This window comes from Myotis nattereri, assembly GCF_964212035.1.
Source record: "Myotis nattereri genome assembly, chromosome: 18".
Taxonomy (NCBI): domain Eukaryota; kingdom Metazoa; phylum Chordata; class Mammalia; order Chiroptera; family Vespertilionidae; genus Myotis; species Myotis nattereri.
The window spans coordinates 15,274,565-15,294,440 of NC_138093.1; the positions used below are offsets into that span (position 1 = coordinate 15,274,565).

Consider the following 19,876-nt stretch of genomic DNA (forward strand, 5'->3'; position numbering starts at 1 on the left):
CAATGCGGGGATGGACAATCGGCTGCCGAAAAAGGCGAAGTCACTTCGGACCTGTGTATTATGTACTTACGCATCGCATGAGGAGCATACGTTTACTGAATTGAAAAAGAAAAGAGAAGGGGACGTTGAGGCAAACTGGGCAGCTACAGACGCTGCAGAAGGAATTGAGAAGCAGAAAGGGAAGTGGAAAAGAACCTGAGGAAAACTACATTCAAGTCGGAATATCGGAGGGGAGTTAGGGCGGAGGACTGTCAGAGGGAGATCAGATCAGCTAGCCAGAAACGGCTTAGGAAGGGGTCCCCAAAATAGAAGAGGCAGGGCAGTGAGGGGCCAAGCGGGCAGAAAGGGAAATTCACTTCCTCCTCCAAGAACACCTTCCCGGGTCAGCGTCCATTCAACAAGCATCTACTGAGTGTCCACTGCGCCCAGCACGGTGCCAGGTTCTTCGGGGCTTCGCAGTCAAACGGGAGAGAAAGCCCTGTGACTAGATAATGGCAGCCTTGTGTCCAGAAGGGTTATGAACAGAACAGCGGTGCCCCGGACACTGTTGGAAAGTTCTAGACGAGACCCGACCAGGGGAAAGGAGGTTTGGAAATGTGTCTCTAGGTCTCCCAGAGGAGATGAGATCGAAACCAGCTGTTGTGTCCTCAGCATCCACTCGGCGATGGGCAGAGTCGCATTTGGTGAAGGTTGGCAGAAAAAACATCAGAAAGTTCAATACCAGGGTGAGCAGTGGGGGGAACGGAAGAAAGGAATGTGCCCAGAGAGTGCTGAGCGAAAGAAAGTGGAATCCAGGACGTCCATGAGCCAGAGTGGCCATTCCCCGCCTCTCCCATCGGTCCCCAGTTCCTCGCCCTCCTGTCTCATCAGCTACAACGCCCGTCCGGTTTTCCCGCCGCTTGCAGCGGCTCCACCTCCCTGGCAGTCGGTGAATAAAAGCCCAGCTCTAGGCCACGCCCCCTCCGCGGTTCGGGCGGCGTTTTCCGTTTTCCCTTCTCCTCCTACGCTTGGAGGACCGGCCCTATTCGCTAAGACCCGCCCACCTTGGAGGCCCCCGGGATACCGGCACCATTGGCCCCGCCCCCTCCGGGGATGGCTCTCGGGCGGCCCCGCCCACGCCTGCCCTGTTCAGCTTGCTCGCGGACCTCGCCAGGGGGCGCAGCGCACCCCGCCCGCCGCTGGCGGGAGTGTGTCCCCCACACCCCTTCTGCCCCGCGCGCCGGCAATTCCCAGCCCACTCCGCCTCGGCTCCGGGCCTGCGGGGCCGCGCCGGCCCGACTCCGGGAGGGGCCGGGGGTCCCCGATGGCCGCGGCAGGGTCTCGGAGACCGAGTGTGTAAGCCGCGGGGCGCCATGGAGGCGGAGCCGCAGCCGACGACGGGGCCCGGCGACCGGGCGACCCCTGGGCTGGAAGCGGCGCCTCCAGCTGCCCCGGCGCCTGCGACCGCCACCTCGGGTCAGATCCCCGGGTCCGCGTTCGGACCCGAGCCCAAGAGGAGGCAGTTCGGGACGCTGCTCCAGCCCACGGTCAACAAGTTCTCCCTTCGCGTGTTCGGCAGCCACAAAGCTGTGGAAATCGAGCAGGAGCGGGTCAAGTCCGCGGGGGCCTGGATCATCCACCCCTACAGCGACTTCCGGTACTGGGGGCCCGGCAGGAGGGCGGGGGACCCAGATCCCATTTCCACAGCAGAGAAGCGGGGACTGGACCCGCCCCACTCTCCACGGCCATTTCATTTCCAGCCCAGGGACCCCCGGGTGGGGCGAAAGAGTCACTTGCACCAGCCTAGCCTGGCATTCCCAGTGACTGCTCAGGCTGGGGCCGCCGGAAGAGAAGCAGACACCAGAGACCCCATCTGGACCACATGGACTGCTGGAGTTAGGGATCCTTGCCTCCTCCAGTACTGCTTGCTGGTGATCTGGGAAATAATGTCTTATTCCAAGACTCAGGGTCAGCCTGAGAGAAAAACCGAGCTCCGCTATCTTTCCCCCGCCCCCCACTCCCTCCTCCAGCACCTGCTTAGTCCGGCAGGGCAGGCGACCAGGGGAAATGGGGGTTCTGGGGGGGTTGGTGGCGGGGCGGCGGGCGCGGGTGGGGGGGCGTCCTGACAGCTGTCCGGGTAGCTGTCCCTGGTGCTGAAGGCGGGATGCGGCGGAGCAGGGCTGGGACTCACAGCGTCCCAGGCTGCAACACAAGGGCAAGGCCACCACCAGAGAGAAAGGACGGAGGGCGGGGCGGAGCCATTTCGTAGTCCCCATCTGGCTGTACCTTTACATGAAGGGCGCTAGGGGAGGACAGCTGCCCTGCCCTTGAGGGACATGAAGGACAGCTGTTGGATGAGGTGAGGATGTGTGCAACGCATACCTAACCTAGGGAGTGAAATGAGCTGAAGGGATGAGGTGTGCATGAGGAGTCTGGAAACACAATTGGAGATTTGGACATCCTCTTGAATGCACATTCATATACATCCCCTAAATGTTCCTTTCTCCCATCGTTTCTTCTACTCCCATCTTCTCTACTACCTCATTCGCACCCCACCATGCACCTTTCCTCCTCTCCTAGTTTGCTAGGTCTGTGGATCTCCCTCCCTTCCCCCATTTCACCCTCAAATGTATCCCCAGAAGCCGCGTCTCCCCCTTATGATTGTGCTTCTCTGTCCTCTCTACTGTATCACCCGCCAGGTGTGACTGCCTGTGAGTCAGGCAGTGAGGTTGCTCGATGGCCAGGAAAACCCTCTTTCTCTCTCCTCCCCCACTTCACGGTATAGGATTTCTCTTGTGGCCCAGGAGGGAGAGGAAGAGGATTTATTGTTGATGGACTGAAGGCTCGCAGGTTCAATTGGATTCCCATCAAAGGCACATACCTCGGTTGCAGCCTCCCTACCACCACATGTGTGGGAGGCAATCAATTGATGTGTCTCTCTGTCCCTCCCTGTCCATTCTCTCTAAAAACTCAATGGAAAAAATATCCTTGGGTGAGGATTAACTAAATAAATAAATAAATAAATAATTTTGTGTGTGTGAGATTCATTCATGTTGCAGAAAGTGGCTGCAGTTGGATGAGTCCACAGTTGTATAGTATTACAGGGCATAACCACATTCTAGTGCATTTATCTTATTTATCTACATTTTTCTACTGATGGACATCCAGGTTGTTTCCAAACTTAAAGCTGCCATATATACCAGATATATATATATATATATATATATATATATATATATATATATATATATATAATTTGACTTTACTAGATAATGGCAAACTATTTTCCTAAATGGTGGTCCCAATTTACACTCCCACGAGCTGTAAATAGTTATCCCTTTTTCTGTATCCTTGTCCACCCGTGGCCGGGTCGGATTATCCGCTGCTAGTCTAGAGGGCTGATGAAACATCACTGTGGTCCTACTCCCTATCCCACGCCCACCTTAGGTTTTACTGGGACCTGATCATGCTGCTGCTGATGGTGGGGAACCTCATTGTGCTGCCCGTGGGCATCACCTTCTTCAAGGAGGAGAACTCGCCGCCTTGGATCGTCTTCAACGTCCTCTCTGACACTTTTTTCCTGCTGGATCTGGCGCTCAACTTCCGCACGGGCATCGTGGTAGAGGAGGGCGCTGAGATCCTGCTGGCTCCGCAGGCCATCCGCACACGCTACCTGCGCACCTGGTTCCTGGTTGACCTCATCTCCTCTATCCCTGTGGATTACATCTTCCTGGTGGTGGAGCTGGAGCCACGACTGGACGCTGAGGTCTACAAAACAGTGCGGGCCCTACGCATCGTGCGCTTCACCAAGATCCTCAGCCTCCTGCGGCTGCTCCGCCTCTCCCGCCTCATCCGCTACATACACCAGTGGGAGGAGGTGGGGCGGGGAGGTGGGCAGGGGGGTCACAGACTTCTCTGAGACAGTGCTATGGGTGGGACTCCTGGTGACTTTATGGGGTGGGCAGATGTGTGGGGCTTCTGAGGTTGGCTATCTCCAAACTTGGTGAGGGAGAAGCAGGAACAGAATGGGGGGGGGGGGGGCGGTTAGGAGGTGGGGTCCCAAGATGAGGATGGTGGTACAACGGCTGGAAAAATTCCTGAGGGTTAGTTGAACTCTGGGAGGAAGATGTGGGAAGAGAGCTAGTAATGACAGGGTGGGAAGAGGCTGGAGTGTTAGCTTCAGGGCAGCTAATTTAGTGGTTCATTCAGAGTGTGGACTGTGCAATCTGATTGCCTGAGGTCAGATCCCAGTTTTACTATTGACTATAGATGAGGCTTGGTTTTCTCTCCTATAAAATGAGAATGTTAAGTATACTTACATATGATAAGGTTATAGGATTAAAGGAGCTAACACCTGTAGAGCATTTAGAATGGTGCTGGCACATAGTACGTTCATAGCCAATTACCTATTATTGTTGGAGAGGGAGAGGGCTGCTGGAATTAATTCTTATACACATGCCCTGGCGACGTTACACTATGAAATGCCCTCTCTCCTCTTTTCCAGGCTACACCTAGGTAGCTTGTGCAGCACACCTCTTTGCGTTCCTGCTGTGACATTGTGTGATTCTGGGCTCATGCGTGGCAGCAGTTTTCCTATCTGCAAGATGAGAGTAGTAACACAGCCTTTGTATTAGCTAGATCTGTGTGCTGTGACGCTCTGTACAAATCATGACCACATTTTTTAAATCCATGGGGCTGGGGCTAGAGAGAGAAGTTCAAAGGGAGCATTTGCAAGGCTGGGGATGGAGGAGACGGCCAGGAAGGGTTCCGGTCCACAGTGGCCCCTCCTCGGAATCCTCAGATCTTTCACATGACCTATGACCTGGCCAGTGCTGTGGTGCGCATCTTCAACCTCATCGGGATGATGCTGCTGCTCTGTCACTGGGACGGCTGCCTGCAGTTCCTGGTCCCCATGCTGCAGGACTTCCCTCCCGACTGCTGGGTCTTCATCAACCACATGGTGGTGAGATCTCCCCGCAGCTCTCCTCTCCGGGGCATTCTCAGGGCTCCTGTGTCTGAGTAGTGGGATGACCATAGGGGGCAAGAGGTGATGGAGGGGCGACCAAGAGAGAAGGCAGGAGTGAGCAGGTGGGGAAGAGACCCAGAGGAAGTGTTTGTGTGTTGGAGGGAGAAGACAGGGAAGGAAACGTAGGCAGAAACTGAAGTCCCTAAACTGCAAAAAAGGCCCCTTCTACCTCGGGGCTCCCCAGGACCAAACTTAAGTGCCTCCCTGGAGACAGCTGTGACATTAATAGGGTAGGCAGAAGGACTAAGAGAGAGAGAAAGGGGTCAGGAGGAGAATGAGGCTCTGGGCCCTCTGCCCACCTGTGCAATACTTCGTTCTCCAGAACCACTCGTGGGGCCGCCAGTATTCCCACGCCCTGTTCAAGGCCATGAGCCACATGCTGTGCATTGGCTATGGGCAGCAGGCACCAGTGGGCATGCCTGACGTCTGGCTCACCATGCTCAGCATGATTGTGGGCGCCACCTGCTATGCCATGTTCATCGGCCACGCCACCGCCCTCATCCAATCCCTGGATTCCTCCCGGCGTCAGTACCAGGAGAAGGTCAGCGGGGCAGGAGAAGGAAGGGGTGGGCATGAAGGGGCGCTGGAGGCTGGGTAGCTGAACTTGAGGCCTGTTTTGACACATACTCCTGTTGGTTCTCTGTGTCCATGTCCATTTGTCTCATGCCCCTGTGTGCCTTCTCCTTGTTTGGACCTATACCCCTGTCCTTGGACCGCTCCCCTGCCTGTGTCTGCGTTCTCCTGTGACTGCTCTGTGTCCTCCCTGTGTCCACCATTATCCACACGTCCTTTTGAGGCCTTGTGTGTCCCCTTCTATCTCCCTGCTTCACTTCCCTGGATCTGGTCCATGTTTGTGACCTTCCTCCACACACACCTGCCTCCACTGCTCTGGCCCCCCGTCTGTCTCTGTCCTCTTTCCTGCTGGCCATCGGCTGGCCCTCCAGTACAAGCAGGTGGAGCAGTACATGTCCTTCCACAAGCTGCCAGCTGACACACGGCAGCGCATCCATGAGTACTATGAGCACCGCTACCAGGGCAAGATGTTTGATGAGGAGAACATCCTAGGCGAGCTGAGTGAGCCACTTCGGGAGGTAGGACTGGGCACGGCCGTGGAAGGGGCTCTTCCAGGACCTGGGCTCCTAGGATGGCATCTGGGGTAAGGGCTATTGGTGAGCAGAGGGCTCCATGGGAAGCCAGGCCTTTGCGGGGGAGGGGGGTGCTTTCAGCGGCTAAGGTCTTTCTTGAAGTTCTTTATGGGGGTAAAGTGTACATGGGGAGGGATGGCAGGGATCTCTGTTTGGGAGGACGGTCCTTTGAGGGCTCATGGGAGAGCTCTGAGGGCAGGAGCTTAGGGATGGTGCCAGGCCCACTGAAGCATCCTCATTCTTGCAGATCATGACCCAGGGGTGGGGTCTCCGGAGACAGATGAGCTCGATGGGGGCACCTTGGGACAGGGGCACAGAGTGCCTGACAGGCCCCTCCTCTTCCCAGGAGATCATCAACTTCACCTGCAGGGGCCTGGTGGCCCACATGCCGCTGTTCGCCCACGCGGACCCCAGCTTCGTCACCGCGGTGCTCACCAAGCTGCGCTTCGAGGTCTTCCAGCCGGGGGACCTCGTGGTGCGTGAGGGCTCCGTGGGCAGGAAGATGTACTTCATCCAGCATGGGCTGCTCAGGGTGCTGGCACGCGGCGCCCAGGACACCCGCCTCACTGATGGATCCTACTTCGGGGGTCAGCAGGCCTCGGGGGGGTGGGGGGGGAGTAGAGCAGAGAATGGAGGGCACCTGCTCCCCTGGATCCGAGTCCCTGCCTGGCCACGCTGCAGAATCACAGAGTCCAGCCCCTCCCCGGCCGGCCTACTTACTCAAAATCTCTGGGCCTGGGCCCTAGAACTCTGTATTTTTAAGAAGCTTTTGAAGCAATTCCTATGCAAAGCCAGGTTGAACATTTCTGGGCCAGTGGGCCATTTAGAACCCATAATTGGTGAGATCTGAGGATCCTCTGAGATGAGGGACAGCGAGGATTAAAGCAGTGCTGTCCCAGAGGCTTCTTTTTTTTATATATATAATATATTTTATTGATATTTTACAGAGAGGAAAGGAGAGGGATAGAGAGTTAGAGACATCGATGAGAGAGAAACATTAATCAGCTGCCTCCTGCACACCTCCCACTGGGGATGTGCCCGAAACCCAGGTGCATGCCCTTGACCGGAATCGAACCTGGGACCTTTCAGTCTGCAGGCCGACGCTCTATCCACTGAGCCACCGGTTAGGGCCCAGGGACTTCTCTTGGTGGCTCCCTGCTGGTGTGACCCAGGGGCCCAGCCTGTGGCAGTGCAGGTAGTCCTGCCAGCTGGTGCCCAGAGTGACTTGAAGCTCATATAACCCCTCAGTCTCCGAACCACCCTCCAGCATTTCTAGCGTGCTGCCCTTTGCCCGTTGGCACTGCTTTTCTCCGTCTGGGCTCTCCTTGGTGTTCACATAAAGCAGCGGAGGGGGGTAAGGATTTAAGTGGAGTAGAATAACGACGAGTGGGGGCCAGCAAGACCTGCCTGGCTGCCAGCTTTAGTTTGGAGAGAGTGAGGACGATAATTGTGTAGGGGTGAAGAGTGACAGTGCTGGGAGCATGTAGGGACCGGGGCGGGTGAGTAAGCATTAGCTTCTCCCGTCCGGGAGGCCCTGAGGAAGCTGGGTCAGCAGGCCCCGTGGGAATGAGTTCTGGGGACTGGTTCTGAAGACCCGCTCCCAAATCCGCAGAGATCTGTCTGCTGACCCGGGGCCGGCGCACAGCCAGCGTGCGGGCCGACACCTACTGCCGCCTCTACTCACTCAGCGTGGACCACTTTAACGCTGTGCTCGAGGAGTTCCCCATGATGCGCCGGGCCTTTGAGACTGTGGCCATGGATCGGCTGTGCCGCATTGGTGAGGCCTGTCCACCGAGTCTTCTCGGTCCAGCCCAGGCCCTTACCCATCTGCGTAGTAAAAAGCCCCGTTGTTCCAGGGCCCAGCCTTTAGTGCTCCAGCGTCACACCCCAGCCCACCCCCCTCCCAGGAAATGTCCCCAGAGGCCTGTCAACGCCGGGCTCACTGTCCTGGTCACTCAGCATCTCCTACCCTTGGGGATAGTGCCCTAACTTCCCATCCGAGCCCTCCTTCCTGAGTCCCTGACCCCCACCATCTCTGATACGTACTCTCATCTCTCCACTCCGACATTCAAGCTTTACCTTGCATTCCTTCCCTATGCTTCACTCCTCTCTCCGGGACAACCTCTAGGTAAGAATTCCGTCCTGCGGCGGAAACGCTCCGAGCCAAGTCCGGGCAGCAGCGGGGGCATCACGGAGCAGCACTTGGTGCAACATGACAGGGACATGGTTCGGGGTGTTCAAGGCCTGGCCCCGGGCACAGGAGCTCGGCTCAGTGGAAAACCAGTGCTGTGGGAGCCGCTGGTGCACGCGCCTCTGCAGGCAGCCGCCGTGACCTCCAGCGTGGCCATCGCCCTGACTCACCAGCGGCAACCCCTGCTCCTCTCCCCTGACTCTCCAGCCACCCTCCTTGCTCGCTCATCGGGCTCCCCAGCCTCCCCGCTGGTGCCCGTTCGAGCTGGCCCTCTGCTGGCCCGGGGGCCATGGGCATCCACCTCCCGCCTGCCGGCCCCACCTGCCCGAACCCTCCAAACCAGCCTATCCCAGGCTGGGCGCTCCCAGGTGTCCCTGCTGGGCCCCCCGCCAGGAGGAGGTGGACGTCGACTAGGACCTTGGGGCCGCCCACTCTCAGCATCCCAGCCCTCCCTGCCTCAGCGGGCAGCAGGCGATGGCTCTTCTGGGCGGAAGGGCTCAGGAAGTGAACGCCTGGCCCCCTCAGGGCTCCTGGCCAAGCCTCCAGGGATAGCCCAGCTCCCCAGGCCACCAGTGCCTGAGCCAGCCCCCCCTAGGGGCCCCCAGCTCTCTGCCAACATGTGAAACCCCTAGGAAAGCTCTCAGGTGCAGTAGTGAGTACCTGAAGGCAGATGCCTCTTGGGGAAGGCCAAGGGGACCTGAAACACTGCCTATGGGAACATCTCCCCTTACTGCCAAGACGATAGTTTCTGTCCTCAGCTCAGGCACCCTGCAGCCTCCTCATCCACTCGCCCATTCATCAAATGTACTGAGCGCCTGCCCTGTTCACGGCACTGTCTCCACTGCCAAATAGAAGTGACTCCAAGCCCTCGGCGAAGGTGTTCCCTCAGCCATGGTCCTGCCAGGTGCAGGCCCAGGCCCGTGATCCCTCCTTATTAAGCACAAGTACTTGCCACTGCCATCACTGCCAAGTAGCCAGATGTCTGTTTCTCTGCCCATGACCCTGCAGGGTCTGCCTGGAGGGGCTATCTTCCTGTCCCCCTAGCATAGCCAGCCGGTTACCTGTGCCCCATGCTGTCAACAAATGTTTAGGGTCACCAGTGTGGGGATCCACCGTCACTGCCATGTGCAGAACCTCCCTCTCTATACCCCCTGGGTGGGAACACGTCTCCTGCCAAGTTCCCTGCACTGTCTCTCGTAGAGCTGTCTCTTTGTAAACTGGGAGCCACCTCCTCCCTGTGTCCCTGCCCCACTGGTGTCCCCCTTGAAGCTAATGGATGTTCGGCACCTCTTATTTAGTGTACCAGCCTAGATCCCCCAGGTGAGGGCAAGTGGCTGAATCCTTAGATGGCACTTTTTCTTTCCTTCTTCCCTTCCTTATTTATTTATTTATTCAATTATTTAATAATTATATTTATTCATTTGCTAATTTTATTTATTATCAATTCATTTTATTCACCCATTTCTTTATCCATCCCTCCCCCTCCTCCTGGGAGGGAGACAGGAAGGCGCAGCCCCTCTACCCCCCACCGCCAGTTCCTGTGGTTCTTGTCTAACTCCCTCTATCTAGGTAGGGGCACAAGGGCCACCTGAGGTGGAGGGGAGGGCTGTTCCTTTTAGTTTTAGGGGTTTTTTGTTTTGTTTTATTTTTCCCTACTGCGTTTGCTGGTGGTACAAGAGTAAGGGGAGGACCCGAGGTATCCGAGCCTGGGGAAGGGCAGCCTAGCCAGCACCTCTGCCTTCTCAGGGACAAGAGAAATCCCTCACCCACCCGTGTCTCCAGCATCAGAGAATGTGGGACCAGGGCCCCACCTGCTTCTCCTGGGTAGGGAGCTCTGGGCTACTGGCTATGTGGGAGTTTTATAATTGCTTCAGAACAGCTGGGTTTCAAAAAGAAAATAGAGACACTCATTTTGGCTCCTAGTTTGTGTGTGGAAACAAGGTGGGCATGAAGGAATTTCTGGGTGCAGGAGAAGGGGACTCCCCCAGCAAGGCGTGAGATGGCCCTGAGCGCAGCCAGGGAGTGGCCTGCAATCCCAGAGAGGTTGTAAAGACAGTGGTAGATGTGCTCCCAGCACCCATCTATCCAGGCTTCCCCCAAGAGTGGGGCTTTGCTATTGCTGTCAGTGACAATGAAGGAAGAGGTGGCACTCCCTCAGGAGATAATCAGGTGACCATAAAGGCCACATATGAGAATATCAGTCTGCATGGATATGAAATATTTCCAAAATGGACGTGATTGCTCTGTTTCCCTCTCCTCTACCTCCAGATGTGGGAAGACTGGGGAAATACAATTAACCGGTTAAGCTGGGATTAAAGTCTCCGAGCTCAGAGCACTGGGTGCAGGCATTGTATGATCAGTGCTGCCGGATGGCCAGTGCTTAATTGGACAGGTTTTTAGGGCCTGCGTGCAATGGAGAGGAGGAAGGGGCACCCTGGAATGGGGCAGATGGCAGATGCGGCCTCAGGGAGGGAGGACGGGAGCAGAGACGACAGATGAAGAGTGGGGGGGGGGCGTGGAGTGGAGGAGATGGGGAGGAGGGACGGGTCCAGCGCTGGCTGGGTCAGAGGGGAGGGGCATCTCAGGATATGTTTAGCACCCGCATGATGTTGGTATAGCCAGACCCAGGTCGCCAGCCTGTCACCACAATCACCAGGTCCCCAACATGGAGGAAGCCACGGAGCTTTCCTGGGGGAAGGAAAGATGACAATCAGCCACCGAGGGATTCAGGTCACCCCTGTCATGAGAACCAGCCACCACCTTCTACCTCAAGGCCGCCCAGGACGGAATGAGAGGCCTGAGGCTAAACTACAATGTGCGCCTCAGGTAGCACCACAGAGACGAGACCACTGCAGTATATTAGAATTGCAGGTGTGTCCGTGGGCGGTATGGGGTGTGTTGCTAAGCAGCAAGTCTATCCACCCGTGTTGCTATGCCAATAGGAAGACGTGGGGTATGATCATAGCCAGTTTTAAATTAGATTTTCCAGCTGCGGGGACTGGGTCCCCTTTCTCCCGTCACTTCCTGCTTCTTATATCACACCAGGCTCTGCCCCCTGATGCAGGCCGCAGTGGGGTTGACTTGTTAGGGAAGGCCCTGCGCTCTCTCCTGCCTCCTCCCCCAGCATGTCCTGGAGGCCAAAACATCTCTGGGTCTTAGTGAGCCTCACAGAGTAAATCTAGGATCAGAGGAGAGAGGCAAGGCCCTTTGGGTGGGTGTGGGAAGTGGGGTTGGAGGGCTCACCATACAAATCCAGGGGTGGGTGGGGAGGAAGTCTCGATGGCTCACCGCTTTCAATGCCAAACTGAACCCGGCGATCCACATCATCTGCCCAGACAGCCTCTGGAGGTTCACGGTAGAGCAAGGGGAAGACTCCTCGGCATAGGTGGGCCTGGCGGGCAGCCTGGGCTGAGCGGGTGACAGCAATGACCGCTGCCCGAGGTCGGTACCGCGACAGAAGCTGGGCTGAGCTGAAGGAGGGAGAGAAGGTCAGCCCAGAACAGTGAGAGTGCTAAATCAGAAACTAGAGCTTGGGTTCTGGTTCCAGGTGTCACCAACAAGCTGTGACCCAAGCTGGTTAAGTCCTATTTCCCTGGGTCTTGGTTTTTCTCATCTGCAAAGTGGGTATAAGATGCCTGCCCTTCTTACCACACAAAGAAGATATGAAATAATAAAGGGTACAGCAAGTGAAATAGTCCAGGAAAAACCTCTTTGAGAGACAAAACCCTTCTGAGAAGATACCTTTATTGTACAGTAGTAGTACTTAACTTACAAATGTCTCTGAGGAAGCAGAGGCTTGTAGAGCCTGGGTGCCTTACCCAAGGTGTCATGTCAGAGCAAAGACTTGAACTCAGACCTGGGCCCAGCCGTGTAAGACTGTGGGCTAAACGCAAAGTACTTGTTCCCAGCCAGTGTGGCTCAGCGGTTGAGCATCGACCCATGAACCAGGAGGTCATACTTTGATGCTAGGTCAGGGCATATGCCCCAGTAGGGGGCATGCAGGAGGCAACCAATCAATGATTCTCATCATTGATATTTCTATAATTCCCTTTCCCTCCCTTCCTCTCTGAATCAATACAATTATATTTTTTAAATTATCTAAATGCAAAGAACTTGCTTCTGAGCCCTAGGAGCCCGAATGGTCTGGAAACCAATGCTCCCAGTGATGCCACCGCCCCTCAACCCCCTGCAGCTCCCTGGCACGTATCCTGGTGAGCTCCGAGATCCTCTCCTGGCCTCCAGATCTCATAGCTACCCCTCCTCTTGCCCCAGCATGGTCCTCCTCATCTCTGATGACAAGACAAAACCCAAGTCTGCGGCCCCTGGCCCAGAGGCTTGTGTTGGGATTCCCCGTGTCCCCCTCACCGGCCAGTCTTGGTCAGCACGATGATGGCAGCAGCGCAGCACTTGAAGGAAGCCTCCACAGCCCCAATGGCAGTGACTTCCGTGGGGTCGCGTGTCAGTGGTGCAGCCCGGCGCAGCTCCTCGAACAGCTGCCGGTGGTACACTGCGGCTTCTGCCTCCCTGGCAATCTGCAGGCATCAGGAGGTCAGGCTGGGCAGGGGCACTGGGCCTGGCAGGGATTTGGCTGTCCGGCCCATCTCCGTGCATCACCAGCTCCTACCGCGTGCTGCATCTTCACGGCCTCCACCGGAAAGCTGCCCTTGGCAGTCTCCCCCGACAGCATGATGCAGTCGGCGCCATCCAGCACGGCATTGGCCACGTCGCTGGTCTCTGCCCGAGTCGGCCGGGGCTTACTGACCATGCTCTCCAGCATCTGGGGGACATCTGGATGTCAGAGCTGTAGGAGTCACATGCGGATCAGGGAAGCTACTTCTCTGACCCCCACATTCTCAGCGTGCCCTGGAAGCCAGGGTCACCGTCACAGACTGTGGCGTCCTGGCAGCTCAGCTTCTTATCGGAAAATGGAGGTCACAGTATCTCTTCTTGACTTCATTGTTTGAGGACCAAACACTGGACAGCAAACCGTGCTATGGCCCTAAGGTGCCGGGACTCACCCTCAGGTGTCCCGGAACCCAGCATGCCCAGCCTCTCCCGGCCCGCTCCAGACCTGTGTGGCACAGACAACTGGTTTGCCGGCCAAGTTGCAACGCCCAATCATCATCTTCTGAGCCAGGAAAACCTTCTCAGCCGGGATCTCGATGCCCAGGTCACCCCGTGCCACCATGATGCCATCGCTCACTTCCAGGATTTCATCGAACCTGGGGGGTGGGGGGAGTCCGGGCTGGGGAAGAGCAGCAGATGCCAGGGAGAGGAGATGGGAGAGGAGATGGGAGAGGAGGAGCTACAGGTGGTTAAGGGCCAGACAGGGGCGAAGGCCAAGCCTCACTTCTTGACGCCTTCGTGGTTCTCGATTTTGCTAATGATCTTGATGGCCTGTCCTTCAGGCCCCAGAGCAGCCCGCACCGCAGCCACATCGCTGGCTTTCCGCACGAAGGAGGCAAAGACGATGTCTACGCCGTGCTCCACCCCAAAGCGCAGGTCCCGGAAGTCTTGCTCGGACAGCCCGGGCAGGTCCACCTGGGTGCCGGGCAAGTTCACGCCCTTCCGGCTGCCCAGGACGCCGCCGTTCTCCACCTCGGTCTCCAGCCCCGCCGGGCCTGTGGGCATGGAAAGGGCCCGCCTCGGTCAGCGGGAGGCCGGACTAGGGAACAGGGGACTGGCCCCCCCAGGAGGTGAGGAACCACGTCCTGTTCTGTGGGTCTGTCCGCCCTGGGCCTGGGCTCCGCACAGAGTAGGCATCGGGTGGAAGTCGGTGGAAGGAACGACGGCCCCGCCGGTGCCGCCCCCAGCAGGGGTCCGGGTGCGGGGGCTCCTGGGACAGGGGGTGAGGACCCGGCCTGGGGAGGTGGTGGGCGCGGGGCGAATGCGGGCGCGGGAGGGGAGGGTGCGCCCCGCTCTGCGGCCGGGGCGGGAGGCGCGTCCGCACCGATTTCCTTGACCGTCAGGGAGATGAGCCCGTCGTCGATGTAGATGCGGCCCCCCACCGGCACGACCCTGACGATGTTGGGGTAGTCCACCCACACGGTGTGCGCGTCCCCCCGCGTCCGGAACGCCGGGTCCACGGTCACCAGCACCTGCGAGCCCTTCACCAGCTCCACCTCCGACTCCGGGCCCTGGGGGCGGAGCCAGAGCCTGGGGGCGGAGCCAGAGCCTGAGTGCGGCCCCGCCCCGCGCCCGCCGGGCCCTGGCCGTGCGCCCCTCCGCCCGCCCCGCGGTGCGGCCCCGACCCGCCCAGCCCCGCCGCTCACCCCCTGCAGGATCCCGGTGCGGATCTCCGGGCCTTTGGTGTCCAGAGCAATGGCCACCGGTCGGTAGCTGACCGGGGAGGCCGCAAAGCTCTCCACCGCCTCCCGGACGTTGGCGATGGACTCAGCGTGGTACTGGGGGCAGAACCGCGTGGGGGTTTCAGGGGAAGGTGGCCGCGACCCGGAGGCATCCTCTGGCCCCGCCGCCTCCCGCGACCCCATCCCGAACCTCGTGGGTGCCGTGGGAGAAGTTCAGTCGCGCAATGTTCATCCCGGCCTTGATCATCTCCTTGAGGCGCTCTACGGAGCGCGATGCCGGCCCTGGAACCAGAGATCCCACTCGGACAACGTTCTCCCCAAACCCGGAGGCAAGCAAGCCCACCACCGCCACCCTCAGAGATGCCGCGCCCCAGGAGTCGCGTTACCTGACCCTTAGTCCCTGACCCTCCCCTGTGCATAAGTCAGAAACCCCCTTTCCCTCCAGCCAACAACTTGGGGAGGCATCACTGCGGGGGGCGCACAGGGGCGGGTCCTCAGCCAGGTCCAGGCAACCGTGTCTGCAGGAAGTGCTGCAGTGTGGCTGTAACCCCAGCGTATGAGGGCACAGCAAGGGCTGGGTGCCAAGGAGGGCCTGTGGGGCTGTAGAGCCGATAGGCCTCATTTTGGTTGAGGAGAGTTGAATTCTACCCCATTTCTGCTCTCTGACAGGGCAGCTGTGTAACAGCCAGTTGGCCAAGCCCTCTGGCCCTCCTTCCCATCACCTGTTCAAAGGCTTAGCCTCAGCCGTTCTACAATCCTCTCTGTCATCAGTGTTTCCCTTTTAATTGTCTCATTCTCATCAGCATGTAAACCTGCTGTTATTTCTTTCATCATAAAAAATTATCTTGCCCGGCTGGTGTGGCTCAGTGGTTGAACGTGGACTTATGAACCAGGAGGTCAGGGTTCAATTGCGGGTCAAGGCAGATGGGGGAGGGGCGGGGAACTGGTCCCCAGTAGGGGGCGTGCAGGGGGCAGCCGATTAGTGATTCTTATTCTCATAATTGTGGGGCATGCAGGAAGCTCAAGCCCAAAGCCCACACATGTGCCCTGGCCGGGAACTGAACCGAGACCTCCTGATTCATAAGCTGATGCTCAACCACTGAGCCATGTCGGCCAGGCCTCTCTCCTTATTGATGTTTCTGTCTCTCCCTCTCCTTTCTTCTCTGAAAAAATAAAATTTTTTTTAAAAATATATATTCCCAGTTCTCCCTCTAGTCTTAATTATTTTCTATATATTTTCATTGATTTCAGAGAGGAAGGGGAAGGGAGGGAGGGATAGAAACATCAATGATGAGAGAGAATCATTGATTGGCTGCCTCCTGCACACCCCTCACTGGGGATGAGGCCTGCAACTCAGGCATGAGCCCTGACTGGAAATCAAACCATGACCTCCTAGTTCAAAGGTTGACACTTAACCACTGAGCTATGTGGGCCAGGCTACAGTCCTATTTCTTTGCTCTCCTTTGCAGCAGAACTCATTGTAAGAGTTATCTATACTTGCTGCCTCCAGTTCCCCACCCCTATACTTTGTACCACACCAGTCAGTTGTTCACCCCCATCTCTCCACTGCATCTGTTCTTGTTAAGGTCACCAAGAAGCTCCGTTTTTTTGCTAAATCTAATAGTCAATTCTCAGTCCTTGTCCGAGCTGGCCCATCGGCAGCATTGGCTACATGTCCCTGATGTACCTTCTTCAGTTGGCCTCTGGGACACCACACTCTCTTGATTCACTCCTACCGCACTGGCTCTCCTCAGCCTCACTTGCTGCTTCTTCCCCTTAACATTAGATGTCCCATTCTCTTCTTTGTCATTTCACCTTCATTCCCTTGGTAGTCTCAACTAGTTCTGTGCTTTAAATACTGTCTATATGCTGACAATTTATATCTCCAATTTTGTATCCCAGATTTATATCTCCAATTCAGACCTCTCTCCCAGACCCAGAGTTGCGTGTACCTGACTGCCTACTCTGGATCACACGTGAATGTCTAATATGCATCTTAAACTCAACTTTCCCCCAACCCAACACCTGATCTCCTCACACCTCTCCACCAGCCTTTCAGTTGATAATGAATGCATCCTTCTAGTCCCCACACCCAAACACTTGGAGTCATCCTTGACTACTTTTTCATCCACATCCCACCCCACATCCAATCCATTGAGAAATGCTTCAAAATGCATTCAGGATCTGATCACTTCGGTTTTTTTAATTTAAATCTTTTTCTTTCTTCTCTCTCTTTCTCCCTCTCTCTCTTTTGTTAACCCTCACCCGAGGATAGTTTTCCTTGGGCCCTTTTAGAGGGGGTGTGAAGGCGGGGGGTGGGGCAGACAGAGAGACACATCCTCGGGAGAGACACATGGATTGGTCGCCTGGAGGAAGAAGCCCTTGACTGGGAATCGAACCCTGGACCCTTGGGTCCCTGGGCTGACTCTCTAACCACTGGGAAAACTGACCAGGGCTTATTTTTCAATCACAGTTTACATTCAGTAGAATCTGGTCACTTCTCAGCACCTCCATTATCACCACCTGGTTTGACCCAGAAATGCTGCAGGAGCAGCCCCTCCCCACCTGCAATCTATTTGCGGTACAGCAGCCAGGGTGGTTCTATTCAAACATAAGTAAGAGCCTGTCATTTTCCCGCTCAGAATTATGCAGCAGTTTCCCATTTTGAAGGAAACAACTCAAATTCTATTAAGCCCGACATGACCGTCCCTCCCCAAAAGTACCTTTATTTTATACTCTTCCCCCTCAATAGCCATCCCAGCCTCCTTGACGTGGGGTTTGCGCTGCCCTTTCCTTCTTCCTGTTCATCCACACGGCTCATTCTCTCATCTCCCGCAAGTGCTTGCTCAGTGTCTAGTTTTCAAAATAATGTCTCCTCTGACTTTCTCTTCAGCACCGCAGCCTTCTCCCGCCCCGCATCCCTGGTGCCCCTCACCATGCTCTATTCTTTCTTCCGTAGTATTGGTAACTTGCTAACATCCCACGTAATCGGTTGTATTTATCCTTTACTGTCTCACCCGGCGAGATTGTCAGCTCCCCAGGGTAGTGATCTTTGTTTATTTCACTGGTCAACTCCCAGGGCCCAAAACCTTCCCTACCAAGTGCTCAACAGATATTTGCTGAATGAATGACTCTGTCAAACATGGAGACGTCTCGAAGAAGACAAAAGATGGGGAAGCACCTTAAGAAACACCCAAGAAGCCCTGGCGGGTGCTTACCAATGGTGGCGATGATGCTGGTACTGCGAGCAGCCACAGGCTCCGAGTCGATGTCCAGCAGGCAGAGGTGCTCCAGGAAGGTGTCTGCCATCGCAGCTGACAGCTGCTGCCTCTGGAAGAAGGCAGTGCCCAGCTCCTGGGTCAGCTGGGCCACGCTGGCCCGCCGTAGGTACCCTGCTGGCCCTGCAGAGAAGGAGGCTGCATGGGCACCTGCCGCTCCTCCCCGTCAGCGCAGCACACCCTCCATTCCTTCCCTCAGCTCTCAGTCCTTCCTGTGAGCTGCGCAAACGCAGACCTTACCTCACAAGGGTCCTGCCAAGCAGGCATGATGACATGTTCTACAATGATCCCCATTTTACAGATAAGGAAACAGAGGCTGAGAAAGATGAAATCAATTGCCCAATATCATATAGCTTCTAAGTAACAGAGGTGGGATTCACCTCCAGGTCTGACTAACTCCAGGCTCACGTCCAGCTATCTGACACTCACAACTCCCGAATTCTTGGACTTCTTACCCTTCAGCCGCGGACTTCCCTCAGCGCCCTCCCTTCCCCCCTATCTAATCCACAGTAGCCCCTCCTTATCCAGGCTCAGAATCACCCAGTTCCCTTTTCTAAGGTCCCTGTTGTCTTCCTTCCAACTGCTGGAGTCTCCATCCCCTCCTCTGAGTGTCCTCAGCCCTCCCGCTAATCCGGGTCCTGAGGTCCCTGTAGCTTGACTCGGGCCAGCGGTACCCTCCATGCCGCTGCACGCCTGCCCGTCTCTGGTGGTCGGCTCCACGCCGTCAGGCTGTCAGAGGACAAGGCCCGCTGGGCTGGGGATCAGTTCTGCCTACTGGTTAAAGTGTCACCAAGTCTCCCCTGCCACTGGGAGCCCTGTGCACCAGGGGTCAGAGTCCGAGAACCCCACGACTCCCATGCTGCAGGCTCCACTCTGCCTTCCTCCTAGGAGCTGGAGAAGAGGCCCAGACCAGGGTCCACAGCTTAACGCAGGGGACACCCTGCTACACACTGACCCTCCCCAAGCCCCTACAGAGAGCAGCTGATATGCATCTTTTGCGCCCTCCACCCCCACTCCTGATTTCTACCCTCGTCCTCCCCCTCTTTTCACTGGCTTCTGTTGACCGCTTACCTCCTGGAGCCCCAATCAGGATGGACTTTGCGAAGTCCCTTTGGGACTTAGGGATACATGCCCAGAACTGCTGGGGTCCCATGTTCTTGTTCTCCTGTACTGACATGCTTCCGAAGTGTGGGCTGGGGCCGCCGGACTGTGCAGAGAGAGGGGGACAGGATAATAAAACTGCTGGTCTTATCTAAGGGAGCCAGAGAGAAGAAAAGGGACACACCCAGAAGGCTGCCCCTGTCCCCACAGAGTCCCTCCCCCAGACCTACTGGCTCTCCTCCCTTGTCTTCTGGCATTCCCCCTCTCTCATCCATATTTCCTGATAATTTTTTTTTTTTAAATATATTTTTATTGATTTTTTTACAGAGAGGAAGGGAGAGAGATAGAGAGTTAGAAACATCGATGAGAGAGAAACATCGATTAGCTGCCTCCTGCACACCTCCCACTAGGGATGTGCCTGCAACCCAGGCACATGCCCTTGACCGGAATCGAACCTGGGACCCCTCAGTCCGCAGGCCGACGCTCTATCCACTGAGCCAAACCGGTCCCGGCTTTTTTTTTTTTTTTTTTTTTTTAAATATAACCTGATAATTTTTAATCCATTTCCATTCACTCGCCATCAACCTGAATAGAGATTTTTTTTTTTTTTTTGCCAGTGATATGGCCCCTGGGAAACGGGTTGAGGGTCAGGGCTGGAGCCTGGGGAAAGGGGATGGGACTCCCCGGAAGGGCTCTGAGAGCAGGCTGGCCCTGGCCACCGTGTGCTCATTGCCCACGCTCCAGTGTTTACTGGGCACCTACTCTGTGCCAGGTACTGAGGGTGCAGTGGTGAGCAAAACAGACAGGGCCTTTGTCTTTCTATGGAATCTACAATATGATGGGAAGAC

The 19,876-nt window shown here is 56.4% G+C and overlaps 2 protein-coding genes across 2 annotated transcripts; one reads left to right on the forward strand and one right to left on the reverse strand.

Annotated features, from left to right (window-relative positions):
- Positions 1 to 1,352: 1,352 nt before the first annotated feature.
- Positions 1,353 to 9,084, forward strand: HCN3 (hyperpolarization activated cyclic nucleotide gated potassium channel 3; the record flags this gene model as incomplete). Its single annotated transcript, XM_081112235.1, has 8 exons — positions 1,353 to 1,636; positions 3,427 to 3,856; positions 4,781 to 4,942; positions 5,328 to 5,546; positions 5,950 to 6,096; positions 6,497 to 6,737; positions 7,763 to 7,927; positions 8,279 to 9,084. The coding sequence occupies 8 exons, from the start codon at positions 1,353 to 1,355 to the stop codon at positions 8,962 to 8,964; spliced, it is 2,334 nt and encodes a 777-aa protein (XP_080968361.1). The 3' UTR covers positions 8,965 to 9,084.
- Positions 9,085 to 9,780: 696 nt separating this feature from the next.
- Positions 9,781 to 19,304, reverse strand: PKLR (pyruvate kinase L/R). Its single transcript, XM_081112242.1, has 11 exons — positions 18,999 to 19,304; positions 17,868 to 18,050; positions 14,840 to 14,931; positions 14,614 to 14,745; positions 14,292 to 14,478; positions 13,692 to 13,962; positions 13,413 to 13,563; positions 12,966 to 13,118; positions 12,707 to 12,873; positions 11,630 to 11,811; positions 9,781 to 11,029 (listed from the first exon to the last, which is right to left on the reverse strand). Exons 1-11 carry the CDS (start codon positions 19,102 to 19,104, stop codon positions 10,923 to 10,925), a joined length of 1,731 nt encoding a protein of 576 aa, XP_080968368.1. The 5' UTR covers positions 19,105 to 19,304; the 3' UTR covers positions 9,781 to 10,922.
- Between the last annotated feature and the right edge of the window lie 572 nt (positions 19,305 to 19,876).

Bases quoted from the DNA above. Each gene is read 5' to 3' on its own strand.
- PKLR (XM_081112242.1), bottom strand. From the start codon at position 19,104: ATGTCAGTACAGGAGAACAAGAACATGGGACCCCAGCAGTTCTGGGCA. The intron at 14,932-17,867 runs GTAAGCACCCGC...CTCTGGTTCCAG, and splicing joins CAGCATCATCGCCACCATTG to GGCCGGCATCGCGCTCCGTA. The intron at 14,479-14,613 runs GTGAGCGGCGGG...CTCCGCCCCCAG, and splicing joins GCACCGGGATCCTGCAGGGG to GGCCCGGAGTCGGAGGTGGA.